The sequence below is a fragment of the Aquarana catesbeiana genome, linkage group LG02 (genome assembly GCF_042186555.1).
Source record: "Aquarana catesbeiana isolate 2022-GZ linkage group LG02, ASM4218655v1, whole genome shotgun sequence".
Lineage (NCBI taxonomy): Eukaryota > Metazoa > Chordata > Amphibia > Anura > Ranidae > Aquarana > Aquarana catesbeiana.
Genome location: NC_133325.1, coordinates 403,960,947 through 403,976,825, shown reverse-complemented (window position 1 = coordinate 403,976,825; position 15,879 = coordinate 403,960,947). Strand labels below are relative to the sequence as shown.

At 43.1% G+C, this 15,879-nt stretch overlaps 1 protein-coding gene across 23 annotated transcripts in view; it reads left to right on the top strand.

Moving 5' to 3' along the window:
* Window positions 1-15,879, top strand: part of MACF1 (microtubule actin crosslinking factor 1) — a 437,650-nt gene that overhangs the window by 173,689 nt on the left and 248,082 nt on the right. For 12 of the 23 annotated variants that reach the window (XM_073615331.1, XM_073615324.1, XM_073615314.1 and 9 more), the window contains 9 exons: window positions 2,758-2,924; window positions 3,009-3,121; window positions 3,237-3,343; window positions 3,556-3,675; window positions 3,766-3,861; window positions 4,814-4,941; window positions 5,033-5,126; window positions 6,015-6,169; window positions 9,683-9,950. In XM_073615331.1, the coding sequence (XP_073471432.1) occupies window positions 2,758-2,924; window positions 3,009-3,121; window positions 3,237-3,343; window positions 3,556-3,675; window positions 3,766-3,861; window positions 4,814-4,941; window positions 5,033-5,126; window positions 6,015-6,169; window positions 9,683-9,950 (1,248 nt within the window). Of the gene's footprint in view, window positions 1-1,571; window positions 2,430-2,757; window positions 2,925-3,008; window positions 3,122-3,236; window positions 3,344-3,555; window positions 3,676-3,765; window positions 3,862-4,813; window positions 4,942-5,032; window positions 5,127-6,014; window positions 6,170-9,682; window positions 9,951-15,879 lie in introns of those variants that run through there. The other 11 variants (XM_073615311.1, XM_073615321.1, XM_073615318.1 and 8 more) reach the window with 3 other exon arrangements.

The window sequence follows — 15,879 nt, the reverse complement described above, 5'->3', positions numbered from 1 at the left end:
TAACGCTAAAATGCAAAACTCCGGTGGGTGTAACAAGATGTCCACTTGTCCCCTTCTCAGTGTATCCTTACTGTGGAGGAGTGCGGGGTGTAGCAAGATGGCGACGGAACGTCACTTCCGTTACAAATTCTGATGAAACAGCGGTATGTTCCATGTAAAATCAATAATAAACAAACAAATGAACAGCATAGGGTATAGCGTAAAAACATTTGCTTTTTGCTTAGTTTGTACAGATGTAAATGCACTTTTAGTGGGTGAAAAGCTATGTAAATTCTTTATAAATGAACCCCATTGCGTCCTCAAATCTTTTTTTAGATGAGTCCAGAAGGCATGATAGAAATCTTCTGGGGTATAACTGGATTTTAATCATTGAGGCAAGGACATGTGTGTGGTATTATATACATGTAGTGGTAGGTTTTTTTAAGTCAGCAGCTACAGTATTTGTAGCTGCTGACCTTTTAATTTTTTTTAAACAGGGCAAATAACTGCTTTAAGTAGATGGGGATGTCCTTTATGGTCTTGGGGAAATGCTGAATCCATTTGTTTATGCAAACACTTTTTAATAAGTACCATTGCTGTTTGCATGATGATATGTTTAAAAACAGTGACATAGTAAAGAAAAGTGGCATGATGATCAGTAATGATGTGAAGCAATAGAGAATCATATAACTAATGCAAGTTGCCAAATTGTTTTTCCATACAGGGCTTTGTGATGCATAATGAATGACGCAATTTAGGAATCCAAATAATTTCTGATTCATACATTTTATGATTCTCTATAAAGCAAGTCTGCATATACTGTATTTAATCAAATGTTCAGTCAGTGTTATTTGTGAATCTGTTTACACGTCCATTGAGCCTGTCTCTGAAGATGAGAGACAAATTGTTCTTCAATGGCTACATTTTATTGGGCTTACTGGTGACTGGCACCAGTGCAGCCCCCTTTAGTCCTTTTGAATGTGCTGAGACGAGCATGGGATTTAATGCTGGTGATTTTATTGGCTTCTGTGTAAACCAGCCCTAAAATTTGCTTGTGTGACTTTGGTTGGGGCATTTTAATGTAATATTTGTTAGCAGACACTGGTATAAATGGTGAGCTTGTTGCTGTATTAGCATGCTGGAGATCTATACGTTTCAGGAAGCAAAACAGCATTTGCAATTATGTGTCTTACATACAACATAAAACCTATACATGTTCATTGCCTTAGCCATAATTTTTATTATTTTTCCATGTAAAGCTATTCCATGGTTTTATTTTTTTAAAAACTTAAGAAGATTTTATCATGTATAATAAAAATCTATAGACTTTGGAAAGACATGAACAAACTCCATAAATAAAATCATTTGACTAATTATCCAGCATGAGAATATGTTTATTCCCTTCATACTTGAAGTTTTTGTGTGTGCATCTGAGGTCCTTTGTATAAGCTTCACGTAGCATCTTCGGTTTTATTGCACAATGCTCTTTACTCCCCACCCTCCTGAGCCATTTCTCCCCCTCCTCAACCCATGCAGGGTGGGGTTAAGCTACCTCACTAATACAGAGAAAGGCGCATCCAATCAGCTGTAGGCTTGATGTAAGGTGCCTGTGATCTGAACACTGCAGAGGGAGATGCAGGGAGATGTCTCAGTCTGTAAGATGTCTGTCTTAGGCATGCATCAGTTGCTGGGATGAGAGAGGAGAATGTATGGACATATGTAAATTGCAAGCGGAAGGCGATGCTCTGTGAGGTGTGAGCCCTCTTCCTTTCTGAATGCCAGCATCGTCAATGCTGTATAAATGCACTGGAGACATGGGGAATTCTGTCAGCTGTGTTCGGAAGCCGAAGGAGCCAAGACCAGGGACAGAGAAGGAGCCCCAGTCTGGGAAAAAAAAAAGACGCTTCAGGAGGAAGAAAAAAGATCAGGTTGAAGAAAGGGATGCAATGGCTCCACAGAAGGTGGAAAACCTAGAGACTCAGGATTTATTTAGCAATACACCTGCACCTATTGAAGTTGCTGAAAGCTCACACACTATACAGGATGATGAGGAAGAAGGGGGGAGACTGCTTCAGGTGAGAGAGACATTGCATGGGATTGTACACAGAGCTCAGCTACTGACTCCCTTACCTACTTCGCAATCTCCACCGCCAGGAACCACAGTTATAGCTCATATAGTGGACAACCCAGCAGACCAGAAGCAGCGATCAATCAGCACCATGGTGGAGTTTGGCTGTGTCGGTAATAGCAGAGCTGTTCTAATTCCTGTCCGTGATGGAGCTCTGGAAAATGCTGTCGGCATCGGGACCGTCTGTAGTGCAGAAACTGACCTCCGCTTGTCTTTCCAAGGAAAGGTTAAAACTCCCAAAGCAATACCCAGCGCACAGTCCTGGGGACCTGACCTTTCATCTTCCGGATACTGCAGTGAGCCCCTGTCACATTCAGAGAAGGTGGGATTTCTCAGAGCACCCTCCTGTTCGTCATAGTCTCCTTATTGTACATTGCCATTTAATATTCTAGAACGGTACACAGATATGCATTGTCAGACATGATTTTCATTCACTGGGAGCAGTCATTGAATGAATTTGTTTAAAAATGTTTTCTGTTAAGAAGTATGCAGTAGTAAACTCCTTTCTAGGACAGGTTTTGTGAAAATGATCTCAGCACATATTCAGAACATGTAGTTGGTGTGAATCCTAACACTTTAATTTATGCAGTGTGAGGAGAGAAAGAGCAGTGTTACAGAACTGATAAGGTTTGTGATCTCACTGTCTGCAGATCTCTGATATTTATGTTAGCGGGGAATCAGGAGATATGTCTGCCAAGGAGAAGCTGCTCCTATGGACGCAGAAGGTGACGGCGGGATATGTTGGGGTGAAGTGCACCAACTTTACTTCCTGCTGGAGTGATGGCAAAATGTTCAATGCCATTATACACCGGTATAGGTAGGTACATATTTATTTCCTGTGGTCTTCCTATGTGCTACTTACTGTAAAGAAGAGATCTAACCTTTGTGCTCTTGCCTTCAGACCTGACCTGGTAGACATGCAAAAAGTAGAAATTCAGAGTAACCGGGAAAACCTAGAGCAAGCATTTGAAATAGCAGAGAGCCTGGGTGTCACTAGATTATTAGATTCTGAAGGTATGTGCAGCTTTTTTGGAAGTCTCTACATATTTTTAGGAAGAGGCTGGTTTTACTTTATTATTATTATTATTATTATTATTATTATTTATTATGCTTATATATGCTCTTTTAGATGTGGATGTAGCTTCACCAGATGAGAAGTCTGTGATTACGTATGTCTCTTCTATATATGATGGCTTTCCCAAAGTCCCAGAAGGAGGAGAGGGGATCAGTGCCACTGTAAGTTCTCATTATGAAAAAAATACTGAAAGACCGATGTGCTAAGGGCTCTAATCACAAATCAGCTTTATTTGGCTGATTGGAATAAAAAAATCTGAAAAGATAATGGTGGATGGTTGCTGTGTTTTGCTGCACATCTCTGACCTTGATGTTATTTAGAGGCCTTGGCAGTGGTTAGCTGTTTATACCTGTGCTTTGCTTTCTTGTTGTAGGAAGTAGATTCTCGCTGGCTGGAATATCAGGAAAGAGTTATGTCCCTTACACAGTGGATCCGACAACATGTACTATTGATGTCTGACAAATCATTCCCACAGAACCCTGTGGAGTTAAAGGTAATTTGGATGACACTGGCCATCATACAGAGGAAGGTATGCCTCGGAACACAGTACACATTCACATATTTCATTTTTATTTCTTTATAGGCACTTTATAATCAGTATGTACATGTAAAAGAAACTGAAATTCCTGCTAAAGAGCAAGAGAAAGCCCAAATACAGAAGATATATCAGATGTTACAGGTAAATGTTTAGATTTGTCTGTTAGCTATTCAGCGGCTGACTTTTGCTTTCGTTTTCATGGTTTCCCTTTTACCTAGATAATTTTTTCCACTTTATTATTATTATTCATGTTGTCTTACCCACCCTTTTTCAGGTTTAGTCCTGCACATTTTGTACTGTGCTCACTTATTTCTGTCTTCCTGTCACTATTTTTTTTCCTTTCTATTATCTTCAGTTACCCTTGCAGTGATCAAGTGTTTATTGGGCTCATTAGTGCTCTTTTAGAGCTTATTGAACCCTGTAGACGTAAATCTGTGTACACTTAAGCCTAGTACACAGTAGCCCTGCTGGGTTGAACAAAAAAAAAAAAACTGACAGCTCAGGAGGAGCCATTGTACTAACTATCTGATGTTAGTACAGCTATCTTCCCTGCTGTTCTATTGTATTGTAACAGGGGGACTGCATCCCTGCCAGAACCCTCTGGTCAGCGCTCTCAGCCATTGGCCAATCGGCAGACCAGCTTCTGTTGGACCGACTCCAGTACACATGGGCCGATTGTCGACCGGTTTCTATTGAACCGGACGATGGCCTGTGTGTACTAGGCTTTACAAAAGATTTAGATTGCACTTTAATCAATGTTTCATGCTGTCTTTTACTGTGGCCTTTGACCAATACTTACCAGAGCCGCATCTCAATCCAGCAATGTGCATGAGAACTGTCGCTCTCCCAGCTCTCTGCCTCCTTATTGGCAGAGACACAGCAGCGGGAGCAATTGCCTCTACAAGCAATACAGGCAGAAAGAAAATGGCCATTAGCATTCATCCATATTTTACAGGCAGAGTGGATTTTTCAAATGAATTCTCCCCCCCCCCCCCCCCCCAAAAAAAAAAAGAATCCCACCCCCCACCCCCCCCCCCAAAAAAAAACAAACTTACTTTAATCGTTTATATTTTCACTTTGTTACCTATGTAAGACTTGGATTGAATTTGGCCGCATCAAGCTCCCGCCATCATTTCATCCTAATGATGTGGAGGAACTGTGGGGAAAACTCATACTATCTATGCTGGAGAGGGAGAAAGTCCTGCGACCAGCAGTGGAGAGGTAGGTTTTCTAGTGTGATTATGGATATTTTTCATATATACATATTTTTCATGTATACATTGCGTAACCATGGATTGTTCTATATCTTCAGACTTGAACTGCTTCTGCACATTGCGAACAAGATCCAGAATGGTTGCCTGACTTGTGAAGAAAAACTGACGCTAGCGAGGAATACACTACAATCAGTAAGTGATAAAGTCACTGCATTTTAGACTGTAGCTCTTGCGCATAGAATATTTATACATTGTAATATTATTTTTGATTCAAGATTAAATAGTATATAATTTACTGGAAAGTCTTAGTCATGTGAGGGTAATTACATTGTTTCTATTATACTATTCACTGTTTATTATCTCTTCTCCTTGTTAGTATCCAAAGCAAATAAGCAAACTATCTTACTTTCTATAAAATTATGAAAACTATTATATTTGTTGGTAAATAGAGTGCAGTCCTGAGCAGTGCTTTTGACACCTTTTTCAGGCGTTTAGGTTGAGCCAGGTTCAGCTGTGTTTAGCCATTCTGTTTTTCTGTAGCCCAGATTAAAGCAGAACTTCAGTCATTTTCCATCTTTCCATCTATTAAATCTTCTGCCCTTGTTGTTTTAACTTTGAATAGTAAAACATTTTTTCCTGCCACTAAATACCTTATACAGCCCACTTCCTGTTTATTGTCTGGTAAAAAGCCTAGGCTTATGACATCATGCACAGCTCTCTCTCTCTTTAGAGTTTTCCAGGAAAGGGGCGGGGGGGGGGGGGGGTGTAAGTCATAAGAAGGTCAAAAGCTGCAGAGCTTGAGGTGTGCCTCCAGTGTAAATCCAGGAAGTGCCCACAGTTAAAATGGTTGCAGCCAGACTCAGTGGAGGGAGATTTCTGCAGCATATTTGGCAAATACAGAATCCCAGTATATATAAAATAATATGCAAAGTGGTTGGAGGGAAGCTTCAGAATGGCATAGGTGTTTTTATTACAAATTATGTGAGCAGACTGCAGCTCCTTTTTAATTTATGTTTCTGCTGTAAGGTTAATAGGTACCTTTTCTGCCATGTCCTAAGGTGGTATTTTGACATTTTTCAGGATGCCGCCAATGTTGAATGTGGCCAGAGAACTCAGCAAGAGGAAGAGGTTCTCCATTTCCTTCAGGAGAGTGAAGGTGTTCTGCGACAGCTGCAGGCAGATGTGCAGATCCTGAGAGATGAAAAATACTTCCAGGTGGAGGAATTAGCTTTCAGGTAATACACAATAAGTGAGTCGTTTGGCAGAGCGTTATGAGTATTAACTAGGAAATGATTGATAAATGTGCTTTAATGTGTCCTATGGCCTTGGTGATACATCAGGAATGTTTTTCATCTCATAGGAAGACACAAAGATTTTGATATATGCACTCTTCCCTGAAGCCTTTGTATAACTTTTGTGTGCCATTTAGTCTTATCAGTAGTGGCCTTTTTCAAAAACAAGGGCAAAGAGTGCAATGGCCTATAGTGACTTCTTGGAGATAATCTCTTGATTGGTCTGACATCGATATACTCTTAAGCCTGGTTCATGCCTAAAGCTTTTTTTTTTTGTTTTAACCCAGTGGGCTGAACGAAAAGAAGGCTCACAGATCGCCATACTAACACACTAGATGTTAATGCGCTGATCTCCCCTGCTGTGCCTTTGTTTTCTGACAGGAGGTCTGCCCTCTCTTCAGAGCACATTGATCGGAGTTCACAGCCATTAATTGTGAGCTCTGATCGGATTCTGATTTTCCAGCATGTCCCTTTGAAAAAAGCCAGTCATTGGAATGGATTCTGTCAGAATGACCGCTACACACACACTGACCTTATGTCGGCCAGTTCCTGTTGAACAGACTGATACTGGCCAATATTTGGCTCGTGTACCCAGCCTTCATTCGTGGTTCTCTTTGGACTGCCTTACTAGCCAAGTCTATAGGTCCTAACATATAAAAAGCTTTAACAGCGCTGCCATAAAATCTCAAACACAAAGTCATATGATTCCTTTCATCCAAGTGAGTCCATAGTCAATTTGAACTCTCATATAGGGCAGGAAACGATGATCAAAGTTGCTTCAAAGGTCCCATCACCACACCTCGTGGGGTCCCACTCCCTATAGGTCTTACACTCCCCAGATGTAAGTTTAAGTCACGCTCTGAAATCAACCACTTTGTCCAACTGGAATCCTCCTCTGATCGGCTGCAACGGGTATCCACTACACCTTAAGCACAGGGAACCTCTCCACCAGGAGTCCGATATAAGGAACTTTCCTCGTCAGAAGTACCCAGCAATGGAAACAATCCGTCTCATAGCGTAACTCTGTAACTAATGAAGCCTTAGATATTTTATTGTAGGATTAGAGTCAGGAGATGACCGACGATGGGCTCGTCTTGTCGGGTTCCCCACGAGGTGTGGTGATGGGATCTTTGAAGCAACTTTGATCATTGTTTCCTGCCCCTATATGAGAGTTCAAATTAACGCTATGGACTCACTTGGATGAAAGGAATCATATGACTTTGTGTTTGAGATTTTATGGCAGCTCTGCTAAAGCTTTTTCTATTTTGGTAGACAAAGCATATTGTATGGTTTTATGTGAAATTTATTAGCAGCTGCTACTCGTATTACAATTTTTATTTATACATGTGCGCTAAGGGAAGTGACGGTGGACACATATTTTTGTGACATAATTGCTTTTGTTTATAATAGGTCCTAACATATAATATGCATGAAATGTTTTCATGCGTTCATAAATTTATCAAGGCTTACAGACTTTAAAAATACTAGATACAGTACTGGAATTGTTATATTTTTTGATAAGAACCTGTAAACAGGGTTAAACTTGTAATTTGGTCTTACCAAATGAAAGGTGTGAATAGTAGGCACCCTGCTAATGTCATCCTCACCCTGGAAGATTCTATTCAAATACTGGCTTTCCAAAAAGACTCAGTCATACAAACACTTAGCACTGCATTATAGGATGGGTTGGTGACATGTATACGTGTGTGCGCCCATTCTCCATATCTGGGATTTATTTAGGAAGCTCCAACAGTACATCATGGGGGTGATAGGGCACTATAATTGTCATAACCATTAGTAGGCATCCCACCGAGATACAGCTATCTGCAGTATTGCAATACTGTGTTAAAGGTTGACTTTATATGCAAGGGGAGAGCTGAGCATGCTTTAAAACTATATATAGGTGTTTTACTAAGGTTCGAGAGTGCAAAATCTGGTGAAGCTCTGCATAGAAACCATCTTCTAGTTTTTTTTTTGTCAAAGCTTAATTGATCAAGCTGAAGTTAGAAGCTGATTGGGTACCATGCACAGCTGCACCAGAGTTTGCACTCCCCAGTTTTAGAAAATCAGCCCCATAGTCTTGCTTCTTAAATCATCTCATAAGCTTTCTTAAAAAATGACTGTGCATTGCCATAGACTTGACTCTCTGACTTTTGGCACATGCAAAAAAAAAAAATCTGGAAAGTGACAGAAAATGAAGGCATAGAATTAAACAAGTCTAAAAGACATTACTGATTTTTCCTGTACCTTGATGGCTAAAATTAGGTATATGTTGAACTCAGTATTACATCTATATAAGTTCTATAGCATGACCCAAGTTGCATGTATATAAAAAGGAATGATGCTAATACTACTTTGAAAAATCTGTGTATTGGTTTTCAGAACACAAAATACAATACAACACTTGTTATGAAAGGTATAAGGGGGTGGCCCCTGCAAGGGACACGTTGTCTGGCAATTAGGTATACAAAACAGAACTGATAGCATGGGTCACCCCGATGAATACAACATATTGGCTCCTGAGGTGATGGTTCAGCACAGGTCTTGGATGTACATATGTACAAGACATATTTCAGCAGTATACGACTAGCATTTGGCAAGTTGTATCCTAGATGCCGGGTTTACTTTAGTGTGTGTCAGCAGCTGTGGAGGGGTCCGCCAGCCACTTGGACCAGATCTTGTCATATTTTTGAGGGCAGCCTCTATTAGCATATGTATCCTTATATGGGGGTAAGCTATTGTTGACTGTTTCCAAAGGAAAAGAGGAGGGGGAGTAGGTTTGCACCAGCTGATGGCTGTGGCTTTGCGGGCATGGAATAGAAGTAATCCAACTAGAGTTTGTCCCGCTACTGTGGGGATCAAATGCTCTATCAAGCCCAGCATGCAAATTGACAGAGGGTTGTAATGTTTATAGTGGTGACCTGAGTTATGAAAGTTAATATCTCTTTCCAGTACCCGGCAATGGCCGGGCAAGTCCAGAAAATATGGGCAAAGTCTCCGGGAGTCACCCCACAATGCCAGCGCCCAGAGGGGTAGTTGGAATTCATTTTGTGTAGTCTGTGTGGGGTAAAATATGCACAGTGGACCATCTTGAACTGGATCAATTGAGACAAGGGAGCTAAAAGGGAAGTCCCAGATGTCGTCCCAATTGTCATCAAAATCTGGGATGTCGTGCAACCATTTATTTCTCAGTTTTTCTCTAGAGTAGGAAGAGAGGTCATTATCAAATGAAAGAGTATAGCTGAGAGGTGGGCTTCCTTGCGCAGTCTGATCTGAGGAGGTCCTTTAGTGCAGATTGGACCATCTGGGGGGGAGAGTGGGAGAATTGGCGGCCGAAGGCGTATGAGAATTGGAGGTAGTGAAGCTAATACTACTTTTGAACAGTATTTGTATCTGAGGGAGTGCTTGACTTTTAGATCCGTACAAATGAATATCATTTTTTTGTCTGTTATTTAGAGTTTTGAGGATTCAGGATGAACTTCTCACGCTCAGGCTTGAGTACTCCAACTTGTATAGGAGAGGGAACCTCTTCAACTCCGATCTACAAACTTCCACATCCAAGAACACATCTCACCAGCAAACCCTTAATACTTCAGCACCTTCTTCCACTTCATGGTTTCGGAAACCAATGAGCAGGGCAGAACTCCTCGCACTGTCATCTTCTGAAGATGAGGGTAGCCTCAGATTTGTCTATGAGCTTCTTGCATGGGTAGAAGAAATGCAGGTGAGTTAATCGGTCTATGGAGATAATTATTTTCTTGGTTATATTGTTTGACCGACTGAACCAGGATCCATGTGCTATATAATATAATATCTGTAATTTCTTTTTCATACATCATGGGACACAGAGTCCAGCTAATATTCATTACCTGCTGGGTTATACTCCATCTCCAGATGAATGGACACTGTTGGACCAAAGGTCTTTAGACAGGAAGTGATCCCCTATATAACCCCTCCCACACCGGAAGCACTTCAGTTTTTTACCAGTGTCTGCAAGGTGGATGGCACGGTTTGTTTGAGCTCTCTGAGCTCCAGGTCTCTAGTCCCACAAACGGTTCTTAAATAAATCAGGGGTTTGACCGATCGGATCCATTTGACCCAGGCTCTATATGCTTAGATAAATGGTACCCGAGCCTCGCAAAGAAGACTCAAGATCCTGCAAGGTTTTGCCTGTAATGTGGCCTCCGGGCACTGGACCCTGCAAAGTGGAATCCTGGACACCACAGCACTAAGTAAGGATGAGCTCCGGCGTGTTCCGATGTGCGGCTGCAGAGATCGGGAAATGTCTCACTGCCTGTGATTAGCGCAGCGCCGTGCCGACTTCCTGGCGGGCTCAGCACGTGGAGTGTGTGCAAACACGCCAGAGCTCATCCTTAGCGCTAAGGCATGCCTGCAGGGTGCTGTACAGGTCCAAGGGAGCGGACCCTAAACGTGAAAAGGGTTGAAGTCCTTGAAGGTCCTCAAGTGACAGGAACCCGCCATGAAGAGTGAAGATTATAGTACAAAAAAGAGAGGTTCGCCCGTGGGACTTTAAATGAGTTGGTCATAGAGGTCATAACAAATGGTCTATACCATTTGTTATGACCTCTCTGACCAACTCATTTAAAGTCCCACGGGCGACTCTCTCTTTTTTGTACTATATGATTTATAGGGATGGAGTTGTGTTATATCAAGAGACAGTACCCAGACCGCTCTCTTTTTGTCCTGAAGAGTGAAGATTGGGCTCTTAGTTTCTAAGCTTCCCTGCACCTGGACGGGTAAGTGAAACCCCTTTACTTATTATTGTGGGGTGTCCCAGTGATTGTAACAATCAGTCAATCTAGCTAGAGGCTGGACACCTTTGTGTGGTGACCAGTCGGGGGAGTTTTGAGCTAGCTGTGGGTGTTTGCAAAGTGTACCTTTTTTTTTTTTTTTTTTTTTATTATTATTTATTTATTTATTTTTTGCTTGTGTCTGGCTGTTTTTTATGCACAGAACATTCCTGCGCATACCCAGCTTATTTAAGCTGTGTAGGCCAGGCATGCGGTGCTTCCAGAAGGGAGCTGTGGGACACAGAGCAGGCTCTGAACAGACACTTGCAGCGGTTCATTTTTCCTTACCCGGCTCACGGGAGTCACCAAGTGTTGCTTGGCAGGCTAAAGTTGCTTAGCAGGATTGTTACATAGGGGCTTGGCGAGCCCTATTAAAGGGTCTCCCTTCTGAGATGTTTTAATACCACACCCAAGTACTCTCTTTTTGTGGCTAGTAAATGTCTTCAAAAAAGAGGAGCGGGACTAACACTACAGGGAAGGGCACACCTATGTTGTCAGTAGTTCCTGATGAACATAGTTGTATCCCTAGTGTTTTATCCCCTGAAAGACCAGAGGCTTCCGGCCAATCAGAGTCGCTGCACCTATCTGGTATTGTGCCTACAGTCAACGCTGCTGCTTCATCCTTTATCACCAAGGATGAACTGTCCTTGGCCCTAGCCGGGTTAGAGCACAGGATTGCTGGCATAATTGCCTTCATCCCGCAGGGTAGCAGGAAGCGTGACAGATCCCCCTCCCCTGAGCCTCCTAGTCTGGAGCAGGAATGGGTTGAGGATGTGGAAGAGCTTAAAGCTCAGGATTCGGTGGAGGGCCCGGCAGATGAGTCTACTTCCGAGCAATCTGGACTAGACGATACCCAGTTGATGTCTGCCTCTCAGTCGCAGAGGCTTTTGATCCAGACTGTTACCGAAATGGTTCGTTCTGCCTTTAAGTTGTCTCTTGCAGAGGTGACTGAGGCCCCTTGGTCCTCTTTGGGATCCCTGAGACCTCTTCAGGCCGCACAGGCTTTCTCCCTACACCCCCTGTTAAAAAAGGCGGTGTATGCTGATTGGGAATATCCTGACAGAATTTTTGTTCCTCCTAAGAGGTTTTCCCTTTTATATCCCATGGATGAAAAGTTTGTTAAAAAATGGAGCATGCCAGCAGTAGATGCATCAGTCTCTTCCTTAAACAAGAACTTAACTTGTCCGGTGGATAATGCACAGGGCTTAAAAGACCCTGTTGACAATAAACTGGAGCCATTAATAAAGGCTTCCTTTTCTTTGGCCAGTTCAGCTATTCAGCCAGCTGTTGCAGCAATTGGTATTTGCCAGTCCGTAAAGGATCAGGTCAAACGGCCTGATAGGCTTAACCAGGAGGATGATCTGCCTGAAAGTAAGATAGATATTTCTCGAGCGCTGTGTTTTGCTATTGACGCCTTAAAGGATTCATTACAGCAGGTTTCTCGTTTTGCTCTCTCATCTGTACATATGTGCAGACTTGTGGCTTAAGGACTGGTCAGCTGTTTAAAACCTCAAGGACTGTTTCCTCTAATGTCTCAGTGTCAAGGCGGTTCCGCCACCAACAGGGCGCTAGGGCCAGGGGCAAACCGCAGGGCCAGAAGAAGCCCTGGGTTCAAAATCCTTCTAAACGCAGCACTAAGGATGAGCTCAGGCATGTTCGCAAACAGCACGTGCAGAGCCCGCTAGGAAGTCGGCACTACGGAGCACTAATCACAAGCAGTGAGACATTGTCACGATGCGCAGCTGCAGAGATCAGGAAATGTCTCACTGCCTGCGATTAGCGCTGTGCAGTGCCGACTTCCTGGCGGGCTCTGCACGTGCTGTTTGCGAACATGCCTGAGCTCATCCTTAGTGCTGCGTTTAGAAGGATTTTGAACCCCTTTTGATGGAACGCCCCCACTCCATCGAGTGGGGGCGAAAGCTGCTGCACTTTGCGGACATTTGGAGAACAATATTTCAGGATGAGTAGGTCACCTCAATTATATCTCACGGTTACAAGCTGGATTTGCGAGGGGTTCCCCCTCAGAGGTTTTTAAGATCCAGCGTTCCCTCGGATCCTCCAAAAAGAAACTTATTGCTTCAGGCACTACATCCTCTAGTGCATCAAGGAGTGGTTGTAGAGGTTCCAGTATCGGAAAGGGGCACAGGGTTTTACTCAAACCTGTTTATGGTTCAGAAACCAAACAGGGACACAAGGCCCATTTTGGACCTAAGATCATTGAACAAGTATCTACTGATGCAGTCCTTTCGGATGGAGTCTGTCCGCTCAGTAGTAGCCTCACTCCAGAGGAGATACTTTCTAGCTGCCATCGATATAAAAGACGCGCATTTACACATACTTATCTTTCAGCCTCATCAGAGGTTCCTACATTTTGCAGTAGAGGAACATCATTTTCAGTTTGTGGCTCTACCCTTTGAGCTGGCTACAGCTCCCCGGGTGTTCACAAAGGTCCTAGCACCAGTACTGGGTCTTTTAAGGGCCCAAGGGATCCTAGTGCTCGAGTATCTGGACGTCCTCCTGCTCAGAGATCACTCATTACAGGATCTAGAACAGAGCATAATATGTACAGTGTGGTACTTGTAAAGCTTAGGCTGGATCATAAATACCGAAAGTCAGCCCTAAAACCAGCTCAAAGTCTAAAGTATTTAGGTCTAATCCTAGATACTGTTCAAGCAATAGTATTCTTGCCACCTGTAAGGATCTGTGCCTCGAGGGTTCAGTTGCATCAGATAAAGGGCACCAGACAACTCTCCATTCGGCTCTGTATGAGTCTTCTAGGAAGGGTGGAATCCTCCTTCGAGGCAATGCCCTATGCCCAGTTCCATTGCTGGCCTTTACAAAAGACATCTTGTTGGCCTGGATCAGAAGAGGAAAAGCCCTGGATTATCCAATGTGCTTATCTCCTCGGGCACGCTTAAGCTTAAACTGGTGGTTGCAGGATCAGAACCTACGAAAGGGTAGATCCTTTCTCCCGGTAACTTGGAGAGTACTGACTACAGATGCCAGTCTCTCAGGCTGGGGAGCGACCCTAGAAAGGCTCACAGCTCAGGGGAAATGGTCAGGGACAGAACAGATCCTGCCCATCAACGTCCTGGAATTATGGACAGTACATCTGGCCCTACGGTCCTGGACGGTGGAGCTTCAGGACTGCCCTATCAGAGTTCAGTCCAACAATGCCACTGCAGTGGCCTATATAAACCACCAAGGTGGTACCTGGAGTCGTTCAGCTCCTAGCCTGGGCAGAGGGACATGTGCCGATTATATCGGCAGTCCATATCCCCGGGAGTAGAGAACTGGAAGGCAGATTTTCTCAGCCGCCAGCAGATCTGCCCAGGGAATGGTCCCTACACCCAGGGGTGTTCCAGGAAATTTGCCAATGTTGGGGATGGCCAGAGGTCGACCTATTGGCATCCAGGTTCAACAACAAGCTACAGCAATTTGTGTCCCGAACAAGGGATCCTCTGGTAATCGGAGCAGATGCTCTGATAGTTCCATGGAGCCAGTACTCCCTGGTTTATGCTTTCCCCCCGATCCCTCTCCTTCCACATTTATTGTGTGGGATTCGGAGTGAGAGGGTTCCAGTCATTCTGGTGGCACCAGCCTGGCCCAGAAGGCCCCGGTTCCTGGAGATTGTGAGACTGACAATAGACGGGCCATGGACGCTTCCGCGTCGCCCTGATCTACTGTCTCGAGGTCCTATATTCCACCCCAATTTACAGTCTCTAAATTTGACGGCATGACTATTGAAGCAAGGGTGTTAAAGGACCGTGGCATCTCGGGACCAGTAGTGTCTACCCTAGTGAATGCTAGAAAAGCTGTCACTAGGAAAATTTATCATAAGGCCTGGAAGACTTATATTGCTTGTTGTGAAGCCAGAAAATGGCATCCTCAGAAATACGTGATTGGGAGAATTCTCTCTTTTCTACAGTCTGTGGAAATCAAATTGGCTTTGAGTACAATCAGAGGTCAGGTTTCAGCCCTATCAGTAGTCTTCCAAAGGCCTTTAGCCTCCCATTCACTGATGCAAACCTTTATGCAAGGGGCAACTCGCTTGCTCCCCCCCCCCCATTAGGTCACCTACACCCTGTTTCAAATTATTATGCCAATTATATTTTTCCCATTTACCTAAATAATTTATGTAAACAACAGTCAGCATAATTCATAATTCATGTTATCAACTATTAAGAGTACAATTCAAATTTTATTGAACAAACCTCCTAATGATAACTTTTTTTTTCAAAATAAAAAACTTACAGTGCATTGTTCCAAATTATTATGTGCACAGTAAGTTTCAAAACACTTTATAGGTTGTAAAGAACTGAAAATTGTCATTTGTTGTGTTTTCAGAATATTTACTGAAATCAAAAGCTATTTCAATCAAACTTTGAACAACATTTTAACTTTTTAAAATTTTAACAGGTCACGTTACATTTTAACATAGGACCCCTTATTTGATAGCAGCTTCACAAGTCCTGCATCCATTGAACTTGTGAGTTTTTGGACAGTTTCTGCTTGAATTTGTTTGCAAGATGTCAGAATAGCCTCCTATAGCTGCTGTTTGGATGTAAACTGCCTCCCAGCCTCATAGATCTTTTGCTTGAGGATGCTCCAAAGATTCTCAATAGGATTGAGGTCAGGGGAGGATGGAGGCCACACCATGACTTACTTTCCTTTAATCCCCATAGCAGCCATTGATGCAAAGGTATTCTTTGCAGCATGAGATGGTGCATTGTCATGCATGAAGATGATTTTATTACGGAAAGAATAGTTCTTCCTTCTGTACCAAGGAAGGAAGTGGTCAGTCAGGAACTTCACATACTTTGCAGAGGTCATCTATACACC